This window comes from Oncorhynchus mykiss, chromosome 24 (assembly GCF_013265735.2).
Source record: "Oncorhynchus mykiss isolate Arlee chromosome 24, USDA_OmykA_1.1, whole genome shotgun sequence".
Taxonomy (NCBI): domain Eukaryota; kingdom Metazoa; phylum Chordata; class Actinopteri; order Salmoniformes; family Salmonidae; genus Oncorhynchus; species Oncorhynchus mykiss.
The window spans coordinates 26,908,331-26,932,150 of NC_048588.1; the positions used below are offsets into that span (position 1 = coordinate 26,908,331).

Sequence of the window (23,820 nt, forward strand, 5' to 3'; positions counted from 1 at the left end):
GTCTAAAACACATTTTTAGTTTCCAAAAAGGGAGAACGGTGATTGGTCTGTTAATGTCCTTTCTAAAAGCATCATGTAGGCCAAGCCTTTTACCTTCAGTCAGTACATTGCTATACTAAAACACTGTTTAAAAGGGAATCGTTGCATTATGGGTTTTTGGAGCGGACGCACAAATGCAAGCTAGTTGACTGTAATATTTTACCGCACACACACACACACACACACACACACACACACTAGGGCTTTCATGAACAATCAGTGAAGGGTTGAAGAGGTGAGCTGAACACTAATTCTGTGCTTTAATTGTGAATACATTTCCCAACACACACACACACACGCTCGCTGAGAAAGAGGATGAGTGAGCAGTGGCTCATTGTGTAGGGGCGGGATATACTGACGCTCTGAACCAATGGGACTTCCTGAGTTGTATGAGTGACAGTCCCTCTGACCGAACCAATTTAAGGTTCCTCAGATCACCATGCCAATGGAATGATTTCGATATATTTACAAAAAATGCCCTTTTCCTGACATCCTTTGAAAAATAATGGAAAGAGAATTAACTTGGAATTTTGCTTTAGGAGCAGCTATGAACAGGAAAGAAAGAAGTCCGATATAATTACAAAGAAAAGGAAACTTCTCCCATTGAGGATCATGACAATAACAAACCGTATCACAGTATCCTCTTTCAAAATTAAATAAACCTTTTTTTGATCACATTTGTATTTTTTCCCGGTATACTATATCACACAGTGATAACAAAGAAAGGAGAAATCTACAGCCACGTTAGCTTCGTGCAAAAACCACATACACTGGCACGCCGCATAGGCAAAGATTAAAGCAAGACAACACATACAAAAATATAGAAAATCTCCAATGCAACGCAACACCTCCTCACTGAAACTAGGTTTCTGTACAACAATTTCTCCACCAAACAGCATCTCTTTCATCAAAGGGTCACTTCTGGAACATTCTATTTGTGTTTTTGTCTTCGTTGTTTTTTTAAGAGAAACATTGGTCTTAAGAATTCCATATAGGAAACCATAGAACCAAAAACTAAACATGGTAGCTATAGTATGTCATTATGACGGTTAGTCATAATGATATCCAGAATAATTATAATAACATGTTGAATGATAGAAAACTAGTACAATAAAAGCATATCATTTCTGTCATAACCATTTGTGACAAATATTTTTTTGTTTTTAAAATACATATTTCCTGTCACTTTTAAGACATTCCAGCATTTGCTCATAACTGTTGGTGACAGGTTACATACGGTAGTTTGGCATACTCAGCAAGCCATGCCCAGAAGGATGCTAGGGGGTAGCGCTCCCCTTCTCAGACATTGCATGCATCATCCAATGGTTGCGTGCCACGTCCTCGACTGTGCTGTCGGGCACCAGATTGGTGTATCATATGTGGTTAGCTGATACGTAAAAGACCTATCCAGGCATTGTAAGATCTGGCATGCGTCAGCAACGCTTGGGCAGAGGAACTTGCCCAACATCTCTTGCAAAGGAGAGGAAGGGCTTCAGGTTTCAGGATGCAGTGGAACCTGTCCACCAATGGGATATACTGTATCTGGTTGGGGGCAGAGGAAGGGAGGTTATACAGAACAGCCCAAACTACAAAACCGACGTGCTCAAGACCAGGTCAGCACACAAGTTCACTTGCAAACACATGCAGAGATATTTCAGAGTTTTAAGGTTCAGTCTTTTTCCTGTCAGTTGTGTCCCTTTAATTTTTTAGCAGTCACTCGCTTTCTTGTTGTGGGTGGCTGGAGCACTGAACCCCACTTGCCAATCCGTGAGCTTCTTCCTGAAACCACAGACCAATCGTTGGGCTTGTTACCTGTGACAGTCAGTCCTGCTCTCCTGCTTCACATTGATAGAAAAGATTGTTTGGACGCCTCAAGACAAAAATATATTGATACATATCAAATGGTCAAGGGGGCAGGCGGGTAGGGGATCGACATGATGCGATGACGCCAAGACAGAGAGGTTACACTGCAGTAAGAGTTCAAGTCATGAAAAAAACATGCAGACAGGTTTAGACATGTCAGAGGCCATGGGAGGGACGGAGAGATGAACAATTAATGAAACAAAAATCAATGACAGGGCAGTCATTGGTTTCTCTGCTCTCTCCCCCTATCCTCCTCCTCCTTTTCCTCCTCTTCATCCTCGTCCAGAGACACCACCCCGGAGGAGGCTACATCTGAGACCTTCCTGTGGGTGGCATAGTCAGGTGGGTACACCTCGCGCTCTCCTTCTCCCTGGCCCACGGTGCCCTCATAGTCTTTGCAGGGCGTACCTTCGTCTTCCCCGGGCGACAGATAGGTCTCGGAGTAGGTCACAGAGTAGCAAGGTGACTCCTCCCCCCCCGTCCGGCTCCTCCCACCCCCCAGGTTGTTGAAGTCCCCTCCCCCTCGAACCCCCTGCCCCACCCTCTGGAGGCGGGCCAACAGCAGCTCCTCCCCCCCTTGCAGGGCCGAGAGGATCTTAGCAGCCAGCTCGGCGGTGTTACCGTGGTTGTTGCAGCAGTGATGGGTGAGATCTCGCAGTAAGGGGTGTTGCTCATTCAGGCTATAGAGGCTAGAGCAAAGGGTGTCTGTGGAGGAGGGAGAGGGCCTCTCTCCCCCCTCTCCTCCTCCTGCCCCCTCACAGCACGGCCCCCGCAGACCCAGGTGCTGACACACCTGACTTTGAAGAATGTCCCTCAGGTAAGGAGGCACCTCTGGATACAGAGAAGAGGGAGAAAAGAGACAGTATACTGAATGACCCTGCTAATGTCTGACCATGCCTGATGAGGTCAGGTCACGTAGTCAGGAAAAACTATGATCTCTACTGATGAGAGCAATGTATTGTTATGGAAATATAGCAGATTCATTATTTAATGAAACTAACTTATCAGGCTAAATCTGGAAAGGGTGAAGGTTATTCAAGTTGATCTTAGATCTGTGCCTTTGGGGCAACTTTTCAGCCATATACTGTAGTGTTACGGAATAAAATACGTCATACTAAATTAAAATAAATGACAATGTGAAGCAAAACAAAGCAGTCATATTTGGTGCAGTGGAGTAAGCAATCAGCCTAAAAGCATTGGCATCCCCACACACAACCGTACATATACACACACGCAGCCAACAAACTGTCTGCAGCAAAATAATCAAATTAAACTTGCAGGAGGGATATCAAATTTCACCGGAGACCAACTTTTTTTGTGAGAGGACGAAAGTAGGGCACTGGGACAATAAGAGTTACAGACAGCCTCGTCACCACACAGACAGAGGAGACAGAAAAGGGGGATAGGGGAAAGGATGTGCAGGGCCTGGAGGGTAAAAAGCAAGGTAGGAATAAATGAAGATATGAGAAAGGAGGACTATGCACTCTTCAGTGATACTCCAGTTGTAATAGGGTAGCATTGGCTCAAATTGGGAAGTTGAGAAATTTCTAAATTTGGTATCTTTAGAAGTTTTGGAGGAAGTCTGATTACGAGTGTGTGTGTGTGTGTAGGTGTACACTACCTGTGCTTTGTGTTGTGGGCTCGTTGGCAGGAATGAAGTCCTCATCATACGAGTCGTCATTAGAGTCATCTCCATCCACAGACGACCAGGCTCTCAGCTTAGCCTCCGCTATGGCAAACTGCTCCGCCACACCTGAAACACACATAGGTTAGACGTCAATATCACAAACATTCAATACACACACACACACACACACACAGGTCAGACATCGAGCCCCATCATTGAGTGCCCATGATGACGCCAGCATATGATTTTTGATTGACAGGTCTTTTCTGTGGAAGACAGAGTATATTGATAGACTGACATCACATCAAGATTCTAGACCGGAGAGGTCATAGGTCATACAAACATATAGACATGTTACCTGGATATATATATGCAAACACTGGAAATAATTCACACTTACAAAACACCAATACAGTGGCTTGCAAAAGTATTCATCCCAATGGCATTTTTCCTATTTTGTTGCCTTACAAGCTGGAATTAAAATGGATTTGTTCGGGGTTTGTATCATTTGAGTTACACAACATGCTTACCACTTTGAAGATGCATAATATTTGTTGTTTGTTTCACAATATAAAATAAGACAAAAAAACTGAAAACTTGACCATGCTTAACTATTCACCCCCCGAAAGTCAATACTTTGTAGAGACACCTTTTGCAGCAATTACAGTTGCAAGTCTCTTGAGGTATGTCTCTATAAGCTTGGCACATCTAGCCACTCTGATTTTTGCCCATTCTTCAAGGCATAACTGCTCCAGCTCCAAGTTGGATGGGTTCCCGCTGGTGTACAGCAATCTTCAAGTCATACCACAGATTCTCAATTGGATTTAGGTGTGAGCTTTTACTAGGCCATTCCAAGAAATTTAAAAGTTACCCCTTAAACACCTCGTATGTTGCTTTAGCAGTATGCTTAGGGTCATTGTCCAGCTGGAAGGTGAACTTCTGTCCCAGTCTTAAATCTCTGTAAGACAAACAGGTTTCCCTCAAGAATTTCCCTGTATTTAGCGCCATCCTTCAATTCTGACCAGTTTCCCAGTCTCTGCCGATGAAAAACATCCCCACAGCATGATGCTGCCACCTACATGCTTCACTGTGGGGATTGTGTTCTCGGGGTGATGAGAGGTGTTTGTGCCAGACATAGCGTTTTCCTTGATGGCCAAAAAGCTCAATTTTAGTCTCATCTGACCAGAGTACCTTCATGCCTGTGTTTGCTTATTTTTTTTAAGCAATGGCTTTTTTTCTGGCCACTCTTCCGTAAAGCCCAGCTCTGTGGAGTGTATGGCTTAAAGGGGTCCTATGGACAGATACTCCAATCTCCACTGTTGAGCTTTGGGGTCTCCTTCAGGGTTATCTTTGGTCTCTTTGTTGCCTCTCTGATTAATGCCCTCCTTGCCTGGTCCGTGAGTTTTGGTGGTTAGCCCTCTCTTGGCAGGTTTGTTATGGTGCCATATTTTTTTAATGTTTAATAATGGGCTCCTTGGTCTTCGTGGTGCCTCTTGCTTGGTGGTAGCCATTGCTTAGTGGTGTTGCAGACTCTGGGGCCTTTCAGAACAGCTGTATATATACTGAGATCAGGTGAAAGATCATGTGACACTTAGATTGCACACAGGTGGACTTTATTTAACTAATTATGTGACTTCTGAAGGTAATTGGTTGCACCAGATCTTATTTAGGAGCTTCATAGCAAATGGGGTGAATGTATATGTACGCACCACTTCAGGTTTTTATTTTTCACATTTTTGGAAAACAATATATTTTGTGCATTTCACTTCACCAATCTGGACTATTTTGTGTTTGTCCATTCCATAAGATCCAAATAAAAATCTATTTAAATTACAGGTTGTAATGCAAAAAACTAGGAAAAACACCAAGGGGGATGAATACTTTTTCAAGGCACTGTATGTACAGTCTGTCACACAAATATACAATCAGAAATGAGAGATCTGTCTCAGATCTGTATGTCACACAAACGGCAGGTAGCCCAGCGGGGGGTGGCAGGTTGCATAGCGTTTAGAGCCTTGGGCCAGTAACTGAATGGTCACTAGTTTGAATCCTCGCACAGACAAGGTGAGAAATCTGCTGATGTGCCCTTGAACAAGGCACTTAACCATAATAGTTGATAATGACCACTCTCCGAGGGTGTCTCAGGGAGAGTTGAGATATGCAAAAAAAAACACATTTCCAATTCACACGTGTATTAATACACACTTGTACATAAAATAGGACAAATACAAAATCAAATCAAAGTTTATTTGTCACGTGTGCCGAATACAACAGGTGTAGACCTAACAGTGAAATGCTCTAACCAATAGTGCAAAAAGGGTATTCGGTGAACAATAGGCAGGTAAAGAAATAAAACAACAGTAAAACAGATTTTAAACCGATTTTAAACTATTGAATGAAAGGGGACCCAATTCTCTTTAAAGTTAACTAAGTCATTGGCCTGCCCCTACTCACTGAAACAGGAATGGAAGAGCTGTTACCATTCAAACAAATGTTTCTGTCGAACATGTATCCCACCTTCATTACCTACTTGGGCCCTGCAACCCCCGTTGGCTTGCCGATCTTACAAAACAGAGAGCTTGCAAGCACAGCTTTTGAGGCATCAAAAGTTCACAACGCTAAGAGCCCTGACCACTCGGTTTTAACGATTTGACCAGGAGCACTCACTCCAATTAGAGGGTGCATTATCAGGTATTGGAGCATTGAGAGATGACGCACAACAATGGTTTCTACCATGAAACCATGATCCCAATAACCTCCGCAGTCTAAATAACTGGAAAGTATGTCGCCATCAAAACGACTACCGCTACAATCAACCTGTTCGCTACGTTCCTGCACCCAACCCACAAAAAGCGTCAGAACACAAGGGTAACAAAGGGTTGAAGGACGATCAAAACGTAGACCAATGTTCTCCAGTAGTTCCACTACGTGATGAACTAAAGCGAGAACAATTTGTGAAAAGGGTCAAAGATAGGTCATAAGGACTAGACGGGGAATTACCGGACACCAGGTCCGCAGGAATTAACACCCATAGCAAGGACGTTAAAGTTCAAATTTCTCCTCTTCTCATTCGAGACCCTATCCAGGACCCGCTTGATCAAGAAACAAGCCCCCGAGCTTTGTCTATAGACTCTGATACAAAGGTTGCGAAGAAAAAGGTCAAACACTTCGGTAAAGCCAAGCACACTCAAAACCTGAAAAGTCGATCTGTTTCCACCTTGAACAGAAATGGCACATTGCGTCGTTGCGAACGACCACTCCACCTTGTGGGGAATATGTCCACTAAACACGGATCGAAACGCCCATACCTGGAAACAGTCCTGGAGGACTGCTTAACTTGTCATGCGCTAATCGATTTGGGATGACAATATCACTCATCTCTCAAACATTGTTTGATGATCTCAAAAGGGCTTTGAAGCCAACTAAACGTTGTTTAAAAGTGGAACAATGCGACACTACACTTCGAGGGATCGCTCAGACTACCACGCCTCTCACATTGAGAGTCATGCTGAAACTACACTTTCAGGACGTATCGGTTCACCCTGTGTATGTTACCAGCCTCGAAACTGTACCCCTGCTACTTGGAGCAGACTTGATGGATCGGTTACTCCCATTGATGGCTTGGAAAACCAACTAGGTATGGTCACAGGCCACAGTGCCTTCTCCACTGACCATACCCACTTTCCCTAACGCTAGCTGCAATGCAGTCATTCATGAGGGGTATCTGTTGAATGCATCCCTTGGGAAAAAGACGTTTAGAAACCTATTGGTGAAGAGTCCGATCCAATGAGATATTACGATATCTTGACACATTCCATCAGCCAACCTGATACACCATTCTTTTCATGATTTCGAGCCAGCTGTCTCTGTGAATAAACCACTACAGGCTCCCTCGACACCAATTCTGACTGACCTCCAGGCATTGACCTGAAAATTACCTGACTACGTCAGACCCATTCTGAACAAGTTGTAATCTTCCAGGATACTTGGTTTCCTTCCCTTGACATGTGTTCTTGCGTAAGCATAAACGCACATGCACAACGGAACATCCAATTAGGATTTATGCTAGGATCACTTAAAGGTCCAAGCAAAATACCAGCCTTAGTAAAGTTGAACATTTACTTCTTGGCCTTTGACTCTCCAGCACTCACCAGTTTTCTTCACAGAAGTCCATAGGTCATCCCTGTAGACTGCCCAAAACTAGTGTCTTACAGCTGTAAACTTATCATATAGTTATCAACTTAGGATAGTGCCTAAGCAACACACCAAGTAGGATAACCCTAGATATGACATTAGAGACAATGCCATGATAGTCATTTTGCCAGAACATTGGACGTATATAGAATACAGTCCAATTAGATGATTTTTGTGTGAGAACTATATTTTATATATCTTCGAATGTAATTATATATATTTCATGAGTGTGTGTGCGTTGTTAACATCTGCCTAAGTTACTGCCCAGATCTTCCAGTCTGGACGACGATCAGACGACGGGTCTGGAACGGCGATCCCAAATCTGGACACCCACTGCCCATCCTTGTGGCGGCATGCCCTGCTGTCAGAGAGCCTACCAAGGTAAACCACCAGAGGGGGGGGGGACCGCAACGGCGATCACCAACCAGGACATCCCCTGCCCCTTCCTGTGGTACTTTGCAGCTTCCAGGGATCCTACCAAGGTAAACCACTAGAGGGGACCGCAACGGCGATCACCAACCGGATATCAACTGCCCATCCTTGTAGTGGACTGCTCCGCTTTCAGAGAGCCTACCAAGTTTAATCACCAGAAGGGACTGCAACGATGATCTACAAACAGGACATCACGTGGTCATTATTTTTTATGTTGATTTGTAACATGCAGGATAAACAAGATCCAAACCACCAGGGGGGGAATGTCATGACATTGCCCTCTTTGGGGATAGTGAGTACCATCCCCCTCTCTCTATCACCCCCTACCAACAGGCTCTGTTAGGCAGGTCATAAATTCCTTGAGGAGTTCTCTCCTCATGGCCAGAGTATAAGAGAGTGAGTTTTCACAGAAGAACAAAGGAACCTCTTCTCCAGCATAGAACCTGAGAATTGAACAATGTACATGTTTTGGAGAAGGTGTACATGGTCGGGGAAGAATCCAGCTACGACCGGTCTATTTTGTCTAATGTTTGTGACACTCATGAGAGACAATACCATCACATTATCATAAGACTGTTTATACAAGAGTCTCAGTTATGAGGCTTGCATCTAATTGTTGTATAAAATGAATAAGTTAAAGATTAAACTATTTGTGAATTTATGTAATGTGATGTTAAACTGTTTAATGAAAGGGAACCCAATTCCCTTTAAAGTTAACTAACTCATTGGCCCGCCCCATGAGCACAGACTGGCGCCATGAGAAAGTATTTTTCTGCTCTTCCCGAATACAGCACCCACCTTGGGAATTTATCTTCAGACCAGCTTACCTCGATAACTGAGAGGGATAAGGTTTGAGTAGATTGCAGAATTCTTAACCATACCACGTGGTTAAACTCTGAGACTATCGATACCGACAGAATAAGAGCTACTCTTCGATGTTAATTACTAGTCTGCAGCTAGAATTTATGTACCCGTGAATGCGAGGACCTACAACCGTTAAAACATCTATTCTATAACAACATTGCTGAATGTTACTCTGAACTATCTATTCTAACCACGGGAGAGAGAGAGGGCAGACAAACTCTCCAACAGAAACAAACTTTCCAACAGAGATCACAATGACACACTGAGAGTAAATATATACAGTGCCTTGCGAAAGTATTCGGCCCCCTTGAACTTTGCGACCTTTTGCCACATTTCAGGCTTCAAACATAAAGATATAAAACTGTATTTTTTTTGTGAAGAATCAACAACAAGTGGGACACAATCATGAAGTGGAACGACATTTATTGGATATTTAAAACTTTTTTAACAAAACAAAAACTGAAAAATTGGGCGTGCAAAATTATTCAGCCCCTTTACTTTCAGTGCAGCAAACTCTCTCCAGAAGTTCAGTGAGGATCTCTGAATGATCCAATGTTGACCTAAATGACTAATGATGATAAATACAATCCACCTGTGTGTAATCAAGTCTCCGTATAAATGCACCTGCACTGTGATAGTCTCAGAGGTCCGTCAAAAGCGCAGAGAGCATCATGAAGAACAAGGAACACACCAGGCAGGTGTGAGATACTGTTGTGAAGAAGTTTAAAGCCGGATTTGGATACAAAAAGATTTCCCAAGCTTTAAACATCCCAAGGAGCACTGTGCAAGCGATAATATTGAAATGGAAGGAGTATCAGACCACTGCAAATCTACCAAGACCTGGCCGTCCCGCTAAACTTTCAGCTCATACAAGGAGAAGACTGATCAGAGATGCAGCCAAGAGGCCCATGATCACTCTGGATGAACTGCAGAGATCTACAGCTGAGGTGGGAGACTCTGTCCATAGGACAACAATCAGTCACATATTGCACAAATCTGGCCTTTATGGAAGAGTGGCAAGAAGAAAGACATTTCTTAAAGATATCCATAAAAAGTGTCGTTTAAAGTTTGCCACAAGCCACCTGGGAGACACACCAAACATGTGGAAGAAGGTGCTCTGGTCAGATGAAACCAAAATTGAACTTTTTGGCAACAATGCAAAACGTTATGTTTGGCGTAAAAGCAACACAGCTCATCACCCTGAACACACCATCCCCACTGTCAAACATGGCAGCATCATGGTTTGGGCCTGCTTTTCTTCAGCGGGGACAGGGAAGATGGTTAAAATTGATGGGAAGATGGATGGAGCCAAATACAGGACCATTCTGGAAGAAAACCTGATGGAGTCTGCAAAAGACCTGAGACTGGGACGGAGATTTATCTTCCAACAAGACAATGATCCAAAACATAAAGCAAAATCTACAATGGAATGGTTCAAAAATAAACATATCCAGGTGTTAGAATGGCCAAGTCAAAGTCCAGACCTGAATCCAATCGAGAATCTGTGGAAAGAACTGAAAACTGCTGTTCACAAATGCTCTCCATCCAACCTCACTGAGCTCGAGCTGTTTTGCAAGGAGGAATGGGAAAAAATGTCAGTCTCTCGATGTGCAAAACTGACAGAGACATAGCCCAAGCGACTTACAGCTGTAATCGCAGCAAAAGGTGGCGCTACAAAGTATTAACTTAAGGGGGCTGAATAATTTTGCACGCCCAATTTTTCAGTTTTTGATTTGTTAAAAAAGTTTCAAATATCCAATAAATGTCGTTCCACTTCATGATTGTGTCCCACTTGTTGTTGATTCTTCACAAAAAAATACAGTTTTATATCTTTATGTTTGAAGCCTGAAATGTGGCAAAAGGTCGCAAAGTTCAAGGGGGCCGAATACTTTCGCAAGGCACTGTATATTGATTGCAATTATTCCCGAATGAGTGAGTGTTCATGTGCAAAGGATTAGCATTTCAATTGTCGTAATTATCAACTTTGTTGTGTGTTTTATCTTTCGCGCCCTTCTCAGTCCCTTTGTCTCCCAAGCCGGTTTAGCCCACATTCCCCTATCATTTCCTTGTGACCATATCTACTTGTTTGTTAGTGTGTGCATTTCTGTGATTATTTAGTTAGTTAATAAATAAATTATTGAGACAATTGATGTATGGATGACTCATAGTGAAGATTGGGTTTGTGCAGATAACCAACAATTTACAACGTTTGGAATGAGACTAACGTGAGGTAAATAATAATTAATTAATTAGAAGACTAATTGATCAGATATTAAAATATCTGTAAGTTATATTAGGAAAATTATAACTTTGTAATCTGAATATCTTTCTTGATGCCCCAACTTCCTAGTTAATTACATTCACATGATTAAGTTAGTTTAATCACGTAATAATAATTACAGAGAATTTATTTGATAAAAATAAGTCTTCAGTTTAATGACGCCAAAGACACAACAAACCTTTATTTAACTAGGCAAGTCAATTAAGATCAATTTCTTATTTACAATGATGGCCAAACCCAGACGACGTTGGGCCAATTGTGCACCACCCTATGGCACTCCCAACCACCCTATGGCAGTGCCAGATGTGATGCAGCCTGGATTTGAACCAAGTACTGCAGTGAGCCCATTTCACTGTGGCTCAGTCCTAAACTCAGCCTTCACACACAGGAAGTCCTATGACCCATACTGCTAGGGTCTTTCTTTTTCTTTAAGTCTAAGTCATAATGGCGCCGGAGGGGATGACTACCGTTTTACGGGCTCCTAACCAACTGTGCTATTTTGTTTCGTTTTTTTGCATTGTTTGTAACTTATTTTGTACATAAAGTTGCTGCTACTATCTCTTATGACCGAGAAGAGCTTATGGATATCAGAACAGCGATTACTTACCTCGAACTGGACAAATGTTTTAATGAGTCCAACGTGAAGGAAATAGAGCTTCCCGGAGACAAGGCTCAAATCCCTGTCGTTCGCGTGAAGAAAATACGGAGATACAGGGGCCAAGGTCAGGGTGCCTTATGAGTATTCGTAGGCGAGTGAGTAAAATCACCACTACCATCGGTTCTCTTGGCCAACGTGTAATCACTGGAAAACAAACGGGATGACCTACAGTCGAGACTATCCTACCAACGAGACATGAAAAACTGTAATATCTTGTGTTTCACCGGCTGAACGACGACACGGATAATATAGAGCTGGCTGGCTTTTCTGTGCATAGGCAGGGCAGAGCAGCTACGTCTGGTAAGACGAGGGGCGGGGGTGTGTCTATTTGTCAATAACAGCTGGGGTGCGATGTCTAACATAAAATTATTCTCGAGGTATTGCTAGCCTGAGGTAGAGTGCCTCATGATAAGCTGTAGACCACACTATCTACCAAGAGAGTTCTCATCTATATTATTCGTAGTCATCTATTTACCACCACAAACCGATGCTGGCACTAAGACCGCACTCAACGAGCTGTATAAGGCCATAAGCAAACAAGAAAATGCTCATTCAGAAGCGGCGCTCCTAGTGGATGGGGATTTTAATGCAGGCAAACTTACATCCGTTTTACCTCATTTCTACCAGCATGTCACATGTGAAACCAGAGAAAAAAACTCTAGACCACCTTTACTTCACACAAAGAGATGCATACAAAGCTCTCCCTCACCATCCATTTGGCAAATCTGACCATAATTATATCCTCCTGATTCCTGTTTACAAGCAAAAACTAAAGCAGGAGGTACCAGTGACTCGCTCAATATAGAAATGGTCAGATGAAGCGGATGCTACGCTACAGGACTGTTTTGATAGCACAGCCTGGAATATGTTCCGTGACTCATCCAATGGCATTGAGGAGGTTACCACCCCAGTCCCCAGCTTCATCAATCAGTGCATCAACAATATCGCCCCCACAGTGACCATACGCACATATCAAAACCAGAAGCTGTGGATTACAGGGAACATCCGCACCGAGTTAGAGGCTGGAGCTGCCGCTTTCAAGGAGCAGGACACTAATCCGGACACTTATAAGAAATCCCGTTATGACCTCAGATGAACCGTCAAACAGGCAAAGCAGCAATACAGGACTAAGATTGAATCCTACAACACCGGCTACGACGCTCGTCGGATGTGGCAGGGCTTGCAAACTATTATGTACTACAAAGAGAAATCCAGCCGCGAGCCTACCAGACGAACTAAATGCCTTTTATGCTCTCTTCAAGGCAAGCAACACTGAAGCATCCATGAGAGCACCAGCTGTTCCTGGACGACTGTGTGATCACGCTTTCCGTACCCGATGTGAGTAAGACCTTTAAACAGGTCACATTCACAAGGCTGCAGGGCCAGACAGATTACCAGGACAGGTACTCAGAGCATGCGAGGACCACCTGGCAAGTGTCTTCAATGGCATTTTCAACCTCTCCCGAGTCTGTAATACCTACATGTTTCAAGCAGACCACCATAGTTCCTTTGCTCAAGATTGCGAAGGTAACCTGCCTAAATGACTACCGTCCTGTAGCACTCACATCGGTAGCCATGAAGTGCTTTGAAAGGATGGTCATTACTCACATCACCACCATCATCCCGGATACCCTAGACCCACTCCAATTCGCATACCGCCCCAACAGATTTATAAATGATGCAATCTCAAACGCACTCCACACTACCTTTTCCCACCTGGACAAAAGGAACACCTATGTGAGGATTCTGTTCATTGACTACAGCTCAGCATTCAACACCATAGTGCCCACAAACCTCATCACGAAGCTCACGACTCCAACACCATCATTAAGTTTGCTGACAACACAACAGTGGTAGGCCTGATCACCAACAATGACTAGACAGCCTATAGGGAGGAGGTCAGAGACCTGGCAGTGTGGTGCCAGGACAACAACCTCTCCCTCGACGTGAGCAAGACAATGTAGATGATCGTGGACTACAGGAAAAGGAGGGCCAAACAGGTCCCAATTAACATTGACAAGGCTGAAGTGGAGCGGTTGAGAGTTTCAAGTTCCTTGGTGTCCACATTACCAACAAACTATAAATGGTTCAAACACACCAAGACAGTCATGAAGAGGGCAAGACAACACCAAATCCTCAAAAAGCTCTACAGCTGCATCATCGAGAGCATCCTTACCGGTTGATTCACCGCCTGGTATGGCACCTGCTTGGCATCTGACCGTAAGGCGCTACAGAGGGTAGTGCGTACGCCCCAGTATATCACTGGGGCCAAGCTTCCTGACATCCAGGACCTATACACTAGACGGTGTCAGAAGAAGGCCCAAAAAATTGTCAAAGACTCCAGTCACCCAAGTCATAGACTGTTTTCTCTGCTACTGCACGGCAAGCAGTACCGGAGAGCCAAGTCTAGGTCCAAAAGGCTCCTTAACAGCTTCTACCACCAAGCCATAAGACTGCTGAACAATTAATCAAATGGCCACCAGAACGATTTACACTGACACCCCCCCCCCCATGTTTTCACACTGCTGCTACTTGCTGTGGTTTATCTACGCATAGTCACCCCTTCCGACATGTACAAATGACCTCCACTAACCTGATCCCCCCCCTGTTTTTACACTGCTGCTACTCGCTGTTTTTATATATACGCATAGTCATTTTACCCCTACCTACATGTACAAATGACCTCGACTAACCTGTGCCCCGCACATTGGTCTCGGTACCGGTACCCACTGTATATAGATTTGTTATTGTTATGTAATCTTATTGTGTTACTTTTATTGCATTTTTTACTTTAGTTTATTTAGTAAATATTTTTCTTAACTCAATTTCTTGAACTGCATTGTTGGTTAAGGGCTTATGAGTAAGCATTTCTCAGTCAGCACGTGACAAATAACATTTGATTTGATTTGTTTCTCTTTCGCCATCTTATGCACAACAAGGTTTACATCCATTATGTGTGTGTGTGCGCACGCGCAAGCATGTGTATGCTATGGTCCTGCAGAGATTGGCTCCTCTCCCAGACCTGTTTAGACCAGCACACTCCCAGAACACTTTGACTGCCTCTACCCCATGGAACTGTAGCCCTGCACACACACAGTACACCATTCTATACACACTGAAATAAGCTCCTCTTAGTTTCGGTCAGGGCTGAGAGCCAAACTCCTGCAGGGGATAACCACTATCCAGGATTGTGTGTGTGCGTGCATGTAGATGGAGATGTGTGTGTGTACGCACGAGCTGGTCCATCAATAGCACAACCCCACCTGGACACAACCCCCTTAGTCTATCCTGAAACACACACACACAATATACAGTGCAGACATAGTCAAAAACATTCCAACACATTTACCATTGTACCCTCTCCCATAATTTAAACTGAATCACTTCGACCAAACAGTCACAATTACACTCTCCCATATACATACACAGCTACATTACATTCACTGTTTTTCACACAACCTGCAAAGTCACCCATGCCCAGCTGATATACAAAGAGAGATAGTGACGTAGATGAAGAAGCATGTCAGCACTTTGACCAGAGTCCTGATAAAGTGGACAGGGGTAGAGTGAAGATGTAAGAGGAAGTGAAGGACAAGTGAAATAACCCTGGGGTCAGCTGGATGTGATGGTGGGATCAGAAGGGGGTAGAAGTGTTTGCATGCCTGTACAGTATGTGTGTAAAGGGGGCATATTGGGTGATGGTCAGAGGAGAGGGGGAAAAAAAGAGAGTAAAGTTTTAAAAAATGAAAGGAGATGAGAGGCACAGAGAAAAGTGCTCAGTCACACCGTCACTAGCCAGGAGCAGAACCTTACTGTGCAAATTAACCTTGAGAGGTTGCACTGCAGGGGGAGGGGGGAAAAAGAGGGAGAGAGAGAGCGAGAGAACGAGGGATCTAGAGAATGGATAGAGAGACAGATGGAGACAATGCAAAAGAGAGAGGAAGAGAGTGAAAGAGAGTAAAAGAGACGAAGAGGGAGGCAGACAGGGACAGAGGACAAAAGAGTGGCATAGAAAGAAGGTGACAAAAAAGGAGGGAAAGAGAAATATTCTCAGTCAACTTACCTGTTAAAGTAAAACTAATTGATTGTAATGATAAACTGAGTAGGCCTACTGACCTGCAGCGAAGCGGGCCTCCTGTTCTCCCTCAGTGAGGTCAGAGTAGTTGTTGAAGTCAGACTCCAGAGCTGCGGGGGTGTCAGTGGGCTTACACCAGCCCTTCCACTCTATCAGGTGGGCCACCCTGCCCTGGGCCATGCCTGTGGGCCGTGTCACATGGTCCTTCATCGCCTGGGAGATGCCTAGATTTCAAAGATTAGAGGGCAAAGGTCACATACATGTAAAGAGTATAGCATGCAGGATTTGCACGCGCACACACACACAATCTCGTATTTACCATGTAATGAAGATCTGGCTAACGCCGCAATCTCTTGAATGGTAAGTGCTCTTCTCGATTTTGGTAACATTTCAACGGTGTCTTCAACATTTACCTGTGAAGGAAAAAACAACCATCAGTAAAGGATGACTCATACACTACATTAATGATGACAAGCAGTGGAGGCTATTATACAGATGTACTGTACATGCTATGACTACCAAGAAATCCATTCAAACTGATCTAAAAGAGCACTCATGTTTTCAAGGCAGAGAAAATACCTCTGTTTGCATTGCTTTTACACTCACATGCACACTGCATGAAAGATATGAAGGGCCATTGCAAGATTATTATGACAACAATATAGAACAACCCCCCTACGCTCTACTCTACCCCCTTGGTCTGGTCTGTCCATCCTCTCTACTCTACCCCCTTGGTCTGGTCTGTCCATCCGCTCTACTCTACCCCCTTGGTCTGGTCTGTCCATCCTCTCTACTCTACCCGCTTGGTCTGGTCTGGTCTGTCTATCCTCTCTACTCTACCCCCTTGGTCTGGTTTGTCCATCCACTCTACCCCCTTGGTCTGGTCTGGTCTGGTCTGTCCATCCTCTCTACTCTACCCCTTGGTCTGGTCTGTCCTTCCACTCTACTCTACCCCCTTGGTCTGGTCTGGTCTGTCCATCCTCTCTACTCTACCCCCTTGAACTGGTCTGTCCATCCACTCTACCCCCTTGGTTTGGTCTGGTCTGGTCTGTCCATCCTCTCTACTCTACCCCCTTGAACTGGTCTGTCCATCCAATCTACTCTACCCCCTTGGTCTGGTCTGGTCTGGTCTGTCCATCCTCTCTACTCTACCCCCTTGAACTGGTCTGTCCATCCACTCTACCCCCTTGGTCTGGTCTGGTCTGGTCTGTCCATCCTCTCTACTCTACCCCTTGGTCTGGTCTGTCCTTCCACTCTACTCTACCCCCTTGGTCTGGTCTGGTCTGTCCATCCTCTCTACTCTACCCCCTTGAACTGGTCTGTCCATCCAATCTACCCCCTTGGTTTGGTCTGGTCTGGTCTGTCCATCCTCTCTACTCTACCCCCTTGAACTGGTCTGTCCATCCAATCTACTCTACCCCCTTGGTCTGGTCTGGTCTGGTCTGTCCACCCTCTCTACTCTACCCCCTTGAACTGGTCTGTCCATCCACTCTACCCCCTTGGTCTGGTCTGGTCTGTCCATCCTCTCTACTCTACCCCCTTGAACTGGTCTGTCCATCCACTCTACTCTACCCCCTTGGTCTGGTCTGGTCTGTCCATCCTCTCTACTCTACCCCCTTGAACTGGTCTGTCCATCCCCTCTACTCTCTTGGTCTGGACTGTCCATCCTCTGGTCTTACTGGGTGGATAGGAACATTAGCCTGCTAGCCTTACTGGGTGGATAGGAACATTAGCCTGCTGGCCTTACTGGGTGGATAGGAACATTAGCCTGCTGGCCTTACTGGGTGGATAGGAACATTAGCCTGCTGGCCTTACTGGGTGGATAGAAACATTAGCCTGCTGGCCTTACTGGGTGGATAGAAACATTAGCCTGCTGATCTTACTGGGTGGATAGGAACATTAGCCTGCTGGCCTTACTGGGTGGATAGGAACATTAGCCTGCTGGCCTTACTGGGTGGATAGGAACATTAGCCTGCTGGCCTTACTGGGTGGATAGAAACATTAGCCTGCTGGCCTTACTGGGTGGATAGAAACATTAGCCTGCTGATCTTACTGGGTGGATAGGAACATTAGCCTGCTGGCCTTACTGGGTGGATAGGAACATTAGCCTGCTGGCCTTACTGGGTGGATAGGAACCTTAGCCTGATGGCCTTACTGGGTGGATAGGAACATTAGCCTGCTGGCCTTACTGGGTGGATAGAAACATTAGCCTGCTGGCCTTACTGGGTGGATAGGAACATTAGCCTGCTGGCCTTACTGGGTGGATAGGAACATTAGCCTGCTGGCCTTACTGGGTGGATAGAAACATTAGCCTGCTGGCCTTACTGGGTGGATAGAAACATTAGCCTGCTGGCCTTACTGGGTGGATAGAAACATTAGCCTGCTGGCCTTACTGGGTGGATAGGAACATTAGCCTGCTGGCCTTACTGGGTGGATAGGAACCTTAGCCTGATGGCCTTACTGGGTGGATAGCAACATTAGCCTGCTGGCCTTACTGGGTGGATAGGAACATTAGCCTGATGGCCTTACTGGGTGGATAGGAACATTAGCCTGCTGGCCTTACTGGGTGGATAGGAACATTAGCCTGCTGGCCTTACTGGGTGGATAGGAACATTAGCCTGCTGGCCTTACTGGGTGGATAGGAACCTTAGCCTGCTGGCCTTACTGGGTGGATAGAAACATTAGCCTGCTGGCCTTACTGGGTGGATAGGAACATTAGCCTGCTGGCCTTACTGGGTGGATAGGAACATTAGCCTGCTGGCCTTACTGGGTGGATAGGAACATTAGCCTGCTGGCCTTACTGGGTGGATAGAAACATTAGCCTGCTGGCCTTACTGGGTGGATAGGAACATTAGCCTGCTGATCTTACTGGGTGGATAGGAACATTAGCCTGCTGGCCTTACTGGGTGGATAGGAACATTAGCCTGCTGGCCTTACTGGGTGGATAGGAACATTAGCCTGCTGGCCTTACTGGGTGGATAGGAACATTAGCCTGCTGGCCTTACTGGGTGGATAGGAACATTAGCCTGCTGGCCTTACTGGGTGGATAGGAACATTAGCCTGCTGATCTTACTGGGTGGATAGGAACATTAGCCTGCTGGCCTTACTGGGTGGATAGGAACATTAGCCTGCTGATCTTACTGGGCGGATAGAAACATTAGCCCAAGCTATTTAAGAGGGATATCACACCTGGCACAAATGATTGTCTAATTCTGTTTTTCCTTTTTGCCCTATACCTGCGCCCAGAGGGGAGTAGTTCAAAGTCTGGGTACAGGGGGTGGCTTGGGTCTAAAATGATTTTGTGAGCCTTGTGGAGGGCCCTGACCTTAAAGATCTCATCCAGGCCTGTCTGTTTGACTCCCAGTACCTTGCTTGCTGTGGTGATAATTCTTCTCAGCATATTTCTCTGGCTGACAGTGGCATTGCCAAACCAACAAATAATACAAAAAGTTAAAATACTCTCAAGGAAAGATTTGTAAAACAGAGTCCGTATAGTACAATTAAACATGAAAAGATCCCATCTTTTTGAGAAAGTACAGTCTCTGTTGACTCTTTTTGTAGATCAGGTCTGTACATTTACTCCACTGAAACTTATTGTCCAAGAGGACACCAAGATATTTGTATTCCTCTACAATCTCTATGTTCTGACCTCTGATAGATGTTGCAGAGGTAGGTGTTGTACACTTCCTGAAGTCTCGGCACATCTCTTTGGTCTTATTGGCATTGAGGACCAAGTGTGATTTGTCACACCACTCTACAGTCATTTAGGACCGGGCCATGGTGTTCCTCTTCATCATGCAACAGGCTGATCAAGGCAGTGTCAGCAGAGAACTTAACGAGGTGTATGTCAGGATGGGAACTAGTACAACTATTAGTGTACAAGATGTACAGGAGTGGGGAAAAAACACATCCCTGAGGAGAGCCTGTGTTGGTGTTGCGTATGTCCGATACATGGGGACCTATTTTGGCACGCTGTGACCATTGGCTCAGGAAGTCCAGCAGCCACAAAACCCTGACATGGGATTTGGCACCCTCTAGATGTCTGTAGACCATGTTGAGGAGAGTAAGAATGGCATCATCAACTCCTCTGCTGGGCTGATAGGCAAATTGAAATGGTGACGCTGAGAATATGACTTTTCATAATTGTCTCACTGCATTTCATTACTAAGGATGTCAAGACGACAGGGCAGTAGTCATTCAGCACAGAGGGATTAATTGCTTTAGGAATGTGTATAATAACTATGAAATATAGATATTATGCTACTCCCGTGGTATGGTCTGCAGTGGAATATTTTCAGGGATGCCAAGGTAAGCCAGGCTAATGCGTCATGAGTCTTGTCCTGTAGGCTAACTTTGTTTTCCCCTTAGATAGGCCAGCTGCAGTCAAAATTTGCTATATTGTCATAATTTAATTTAATTTTGACAATATAGCCAATATAGCCAATTTTGACTTTAAGTTTATATGCCTTGAGACCGTGATATATAGGCCTAAAGCTGAGACAAGATGACAGGAATAGGTTGCAAAACACCAGGTGCCAGAGTGACGTGAATATAGCGAAAGGGAGACACAGCAATGCCCTATCACAGGCTTTCCAGCACTGGGCAGCTCTGCTCCAGTTCCTTGAATTGAATACGCTGAAAATGAGGCATTTCCGCAAGTAGGCTATGCTGTAACATGATATAACAAAAACAAACGCACGCGCGCACACTGGCTGCACGCACAAATACACCCACATACAACACGCAAATATTGCATGCAAGAAAGCATCCTTAGCTACAAAATCATTGACATCAGTGAAATGTCATACCAGTGTTCCTTCATCCGTGACAACGCCCCTTATTTTATCGCAGAAGAGCAGCTTTTCCATGGAACATAGGATGAACATCGATTCCTTCTTATCTAACATGCCACACCAATGCTTATGTGGTGTCCTCGCCTCCTCGTGACCCCATGCATGTGCTTCGAAAACGGTTTTCCGTTAATCAACTTTCTACCAAAGGAGAATTGCTATAGATTACGTGACATGCACCACGGATAGCCACAATATCGTTTCATTTCTGCTGCAACCCTTTGTATTTTACTCATTGTCTCAATCTAGCTATACGTTCATATGTTCCTCTGGAAGCCCAAAGCCTCAAATGCTTTCTATAGGTTTCAGAGGCGACACTGTCTGGTCTACGAACAGATGCGTCGTCTATATAGCTTGTTGAACGTGGAGAGAGGACGAGCCGACACACGTGCACTCGCGGAGCATCCGTCTGGCAACCGGCATGCATGCACCGATCTGCGACAGTGCCTGAAGGGTCACCAAGCGGAAAACACGCATAATAGCCCTTGCCGTTCTATTCCAGCTCCGAGATATTCAATAGAGCCATGAAAATAGGAGAGACGAGAGGGGAATGTTTTGGCGGTGCTAATCATCTCCTCGTTCCTGCAGCCACGCGCTGGCTCATTGCGATGTCTAGATGGTGCGCACTGATCGATGAGATTAGACGGATTCATTATTAGCTTTGAGTGAATTATTCCAGCAACCTTCTAACTTCTATTTACTTCTCCATAGCCTGCAGAAGACTGTCAATAGCGAGAGATAATATGGACACAATTAAATAGGCATATACAATCTGTGAGCCGGTTCATTGCAGAATTGTTTCCACCTCTGGATAGGCCTATACCTGAAATTGTTTAGATATAGCCTAATCATTATAAAATTGTGCCATTCAGTAAATAATATTTCTAATTCGTGACAGAGAGCTACTCCGAAAGGAACAATCAAGTCAACCCAATGTCAACGTGGCACTGCGACCAACCTCCGGGTACAAAGCCAGGCAGTCAGTCAGAAGTGCTGAGCCTACAGACACAGTAAATGAGACTGCAGCGTTGGCCGCGGAGCCGCTGCCGACCCAACCGTCCAAATCTCCTTAGTAGAGCTGTTTAATTGCATTTAGGCCAAGGCAAAAAGGCATTACTTTCAGTGCCACTGAGATTCCCATTTGAAAGCTGAATTAAAAATTAATTGCTAATTACTTTGAATGACTTCATATAATAATTAGAAAACTAACTGGTGAACATTTAATGAAAACCAAAATGAAGAAACCCAAAGCGGAATCACTCGTTAACGACTTGGACGGCTTAGTTAATTAGGTAATTATTAAACCAGAAAAGGTTGAGAAAATAATTTTCTGCTTCACATCGCGAATTACTACTGACTTCGAAGATAACTCAATTCAGAGCTAGGCTACCATCAGCTGTGATTATTTGGGTGCCCTTTCGGTCTATTATCGGCGATCCCATTGCATTAGACAAAATATACACATAAACGAGCAACACTAGGGTTTATCTAATTGTAGTTATATTCCGAATAGGCTACTGTAGTTAAAACATATAAGCATATTGGTGATACAAGTGTTCCGTTCAGAACTGCTGCTTTAGGCTGATGGAATATGATGTAAACGCACCCATTATAACAGAGATGAAAAAGGATGTTCCACCTCATGCAGCGCATTATCGAGTACAGTATACGCCTAATCAATAAGCATTCCTCCAGTGAAAACATCTCCTGCGATAGAGGGTCGCGCATGAATACACAGTGTATGATAGCTGTAGCTGGGCGGCAGGGCCAGGGGACGCTGAAGTGTCAAGTAAACTGCGAACGGAGACAAAAAAAAAAGGGTCAAACTGAGAATCAGCACCTCGTAGTGGTCCAGTGTGTCTAGGGGCGCGTGGCGAATGTGTCTGCGAGCCAAGCAGGTCCGCGTGTTCCCCAAGAGCGCCAGGTCAGACACAGAGTTTGCTTCGCTCCAGTCCACGCGCAACATAGGACTGTCGACCGCCACTGTCGAAAGGAGAGAACGTAGGTAAACGGCAAATCACCATGCCAACCCTGCCTAGAGAGGGACTAAGCATCCACTGCGGGGGCTAACCCAGCGGTAGCGTTTAGAATGCTCTGCGGGCCCTATGTGGTATCTCAATGCAGTGTCCCTTAGAATAGGCCAACTATTAACCCCAGTTAAAACCGATTTAAAATAGTAATGAAAACGACAGGGTCCACTTGAAGTGAGATACCACGGGAGGCTATGGGAGGGGACTGTCCTCGTGCACATCCACTTTGCAGTCATGCCACATCATGCCACATCATGCAGGCAACACAGACTAAGCTACAAGGAGGTCAGTGTAGGTTAGAGGGGGCCAGTGCCCATCCCTGCTAAGCAAATAAAGCAGATATAATTGCTATCTCTTTATGACAAAATACACATTTTATGTTCTACCCAAACACCCCTCTACCTGGCTGCATGCATTTCAACCGCCCTCCACTATGAATGAGTGCCAAGGCACTAACCAATAGGCCCAAATGGAAGAGAGAAAAAAGACTATGGGCACGTTGTGCTCGAGCGAGCTCAAATGCCACCATCCCTTCAACCAGCTCCCTCGAGATGGAATTGGCACCGCGAAAAACTTAATTGAATAACAATTCAGAGAAATAGACCTAATATATTTATTTAAAAATAATAATTTCGAAAAATAGTATTTACTTCAATTATCCTTAGAAATATACAGTGCGCGTGCTTTTGTTTTTTTTGCACGTGGGAAAACTTTCAAAAACTAAATAGATCGAATTGGCCTTGTTGTTTCTTAGACGCTTACGTCATCACTTGGCGCAATGGCGGTACTCCTTAGGTAATCGTTTCCACCAGTCGTTCAATACAAACATGATAAATATTGTATTTAATTCTATTTGTTAAACTTATCTCTGAAGGATGGACCAAGATTGCAAAACTTAAGCATGGAA

General features: G+C 44.7%; 1 protein-coding gene across 1 annotated transcript; it reads right to left on the bottom strand.

The window, feature by feature from the left end:
• Positions 1-1,752: 1,752 nt before the first annotated feature.
• On the bottom strand, positions 1,753-23,792 carry LOC110504098 (protein FAM131A). Its single transcript, XM_036961092.1, has 6 exons — positions 22,724-23,792; positions 16,353-16,446; positions 16,075-16,257; positions 3,524-3,655; positions 2,222-2,733; positions 1,753-1,818 (listed from the first exon to the last, which is right to left on the bottom strand). The coding sequence occupies exons 1-6, from the start codon at positions 22,847-22,849 to the stop codon at positions 1,753-1,755; spliced, it is 1,113 nt and encodes a 370-aa protein (XP_036816987.1). The 5' UTR covers positions 22,850-23,792.
• Positions 23,793-23,820: the final 28 nt, after the last annotated feature.

Coding starts and splice junctions, on each gene's coding strand:
- LOC110504098 (XM_036961092.1), bottom strand. CDS start 22,849: ATGTTGCGCGTGGACTGGAGCGAAGCAAACTCTGTGTCTGACCTGGCG. Junction 16,447..22,723: donor ACACACTGGACCACTACGAG/GTGCTGATTCTC, acceptor TTTCCTTCACAG/GTAAATGTTGAAGACACCGT. Junction 3,656..16,074: donor GGAGGCCCGCTTCGCTGCAG/GTCAGTAGGCCT, acceptor TGTGTGTTTCAG/GTGTGGCGGAGCAGTTTGCC.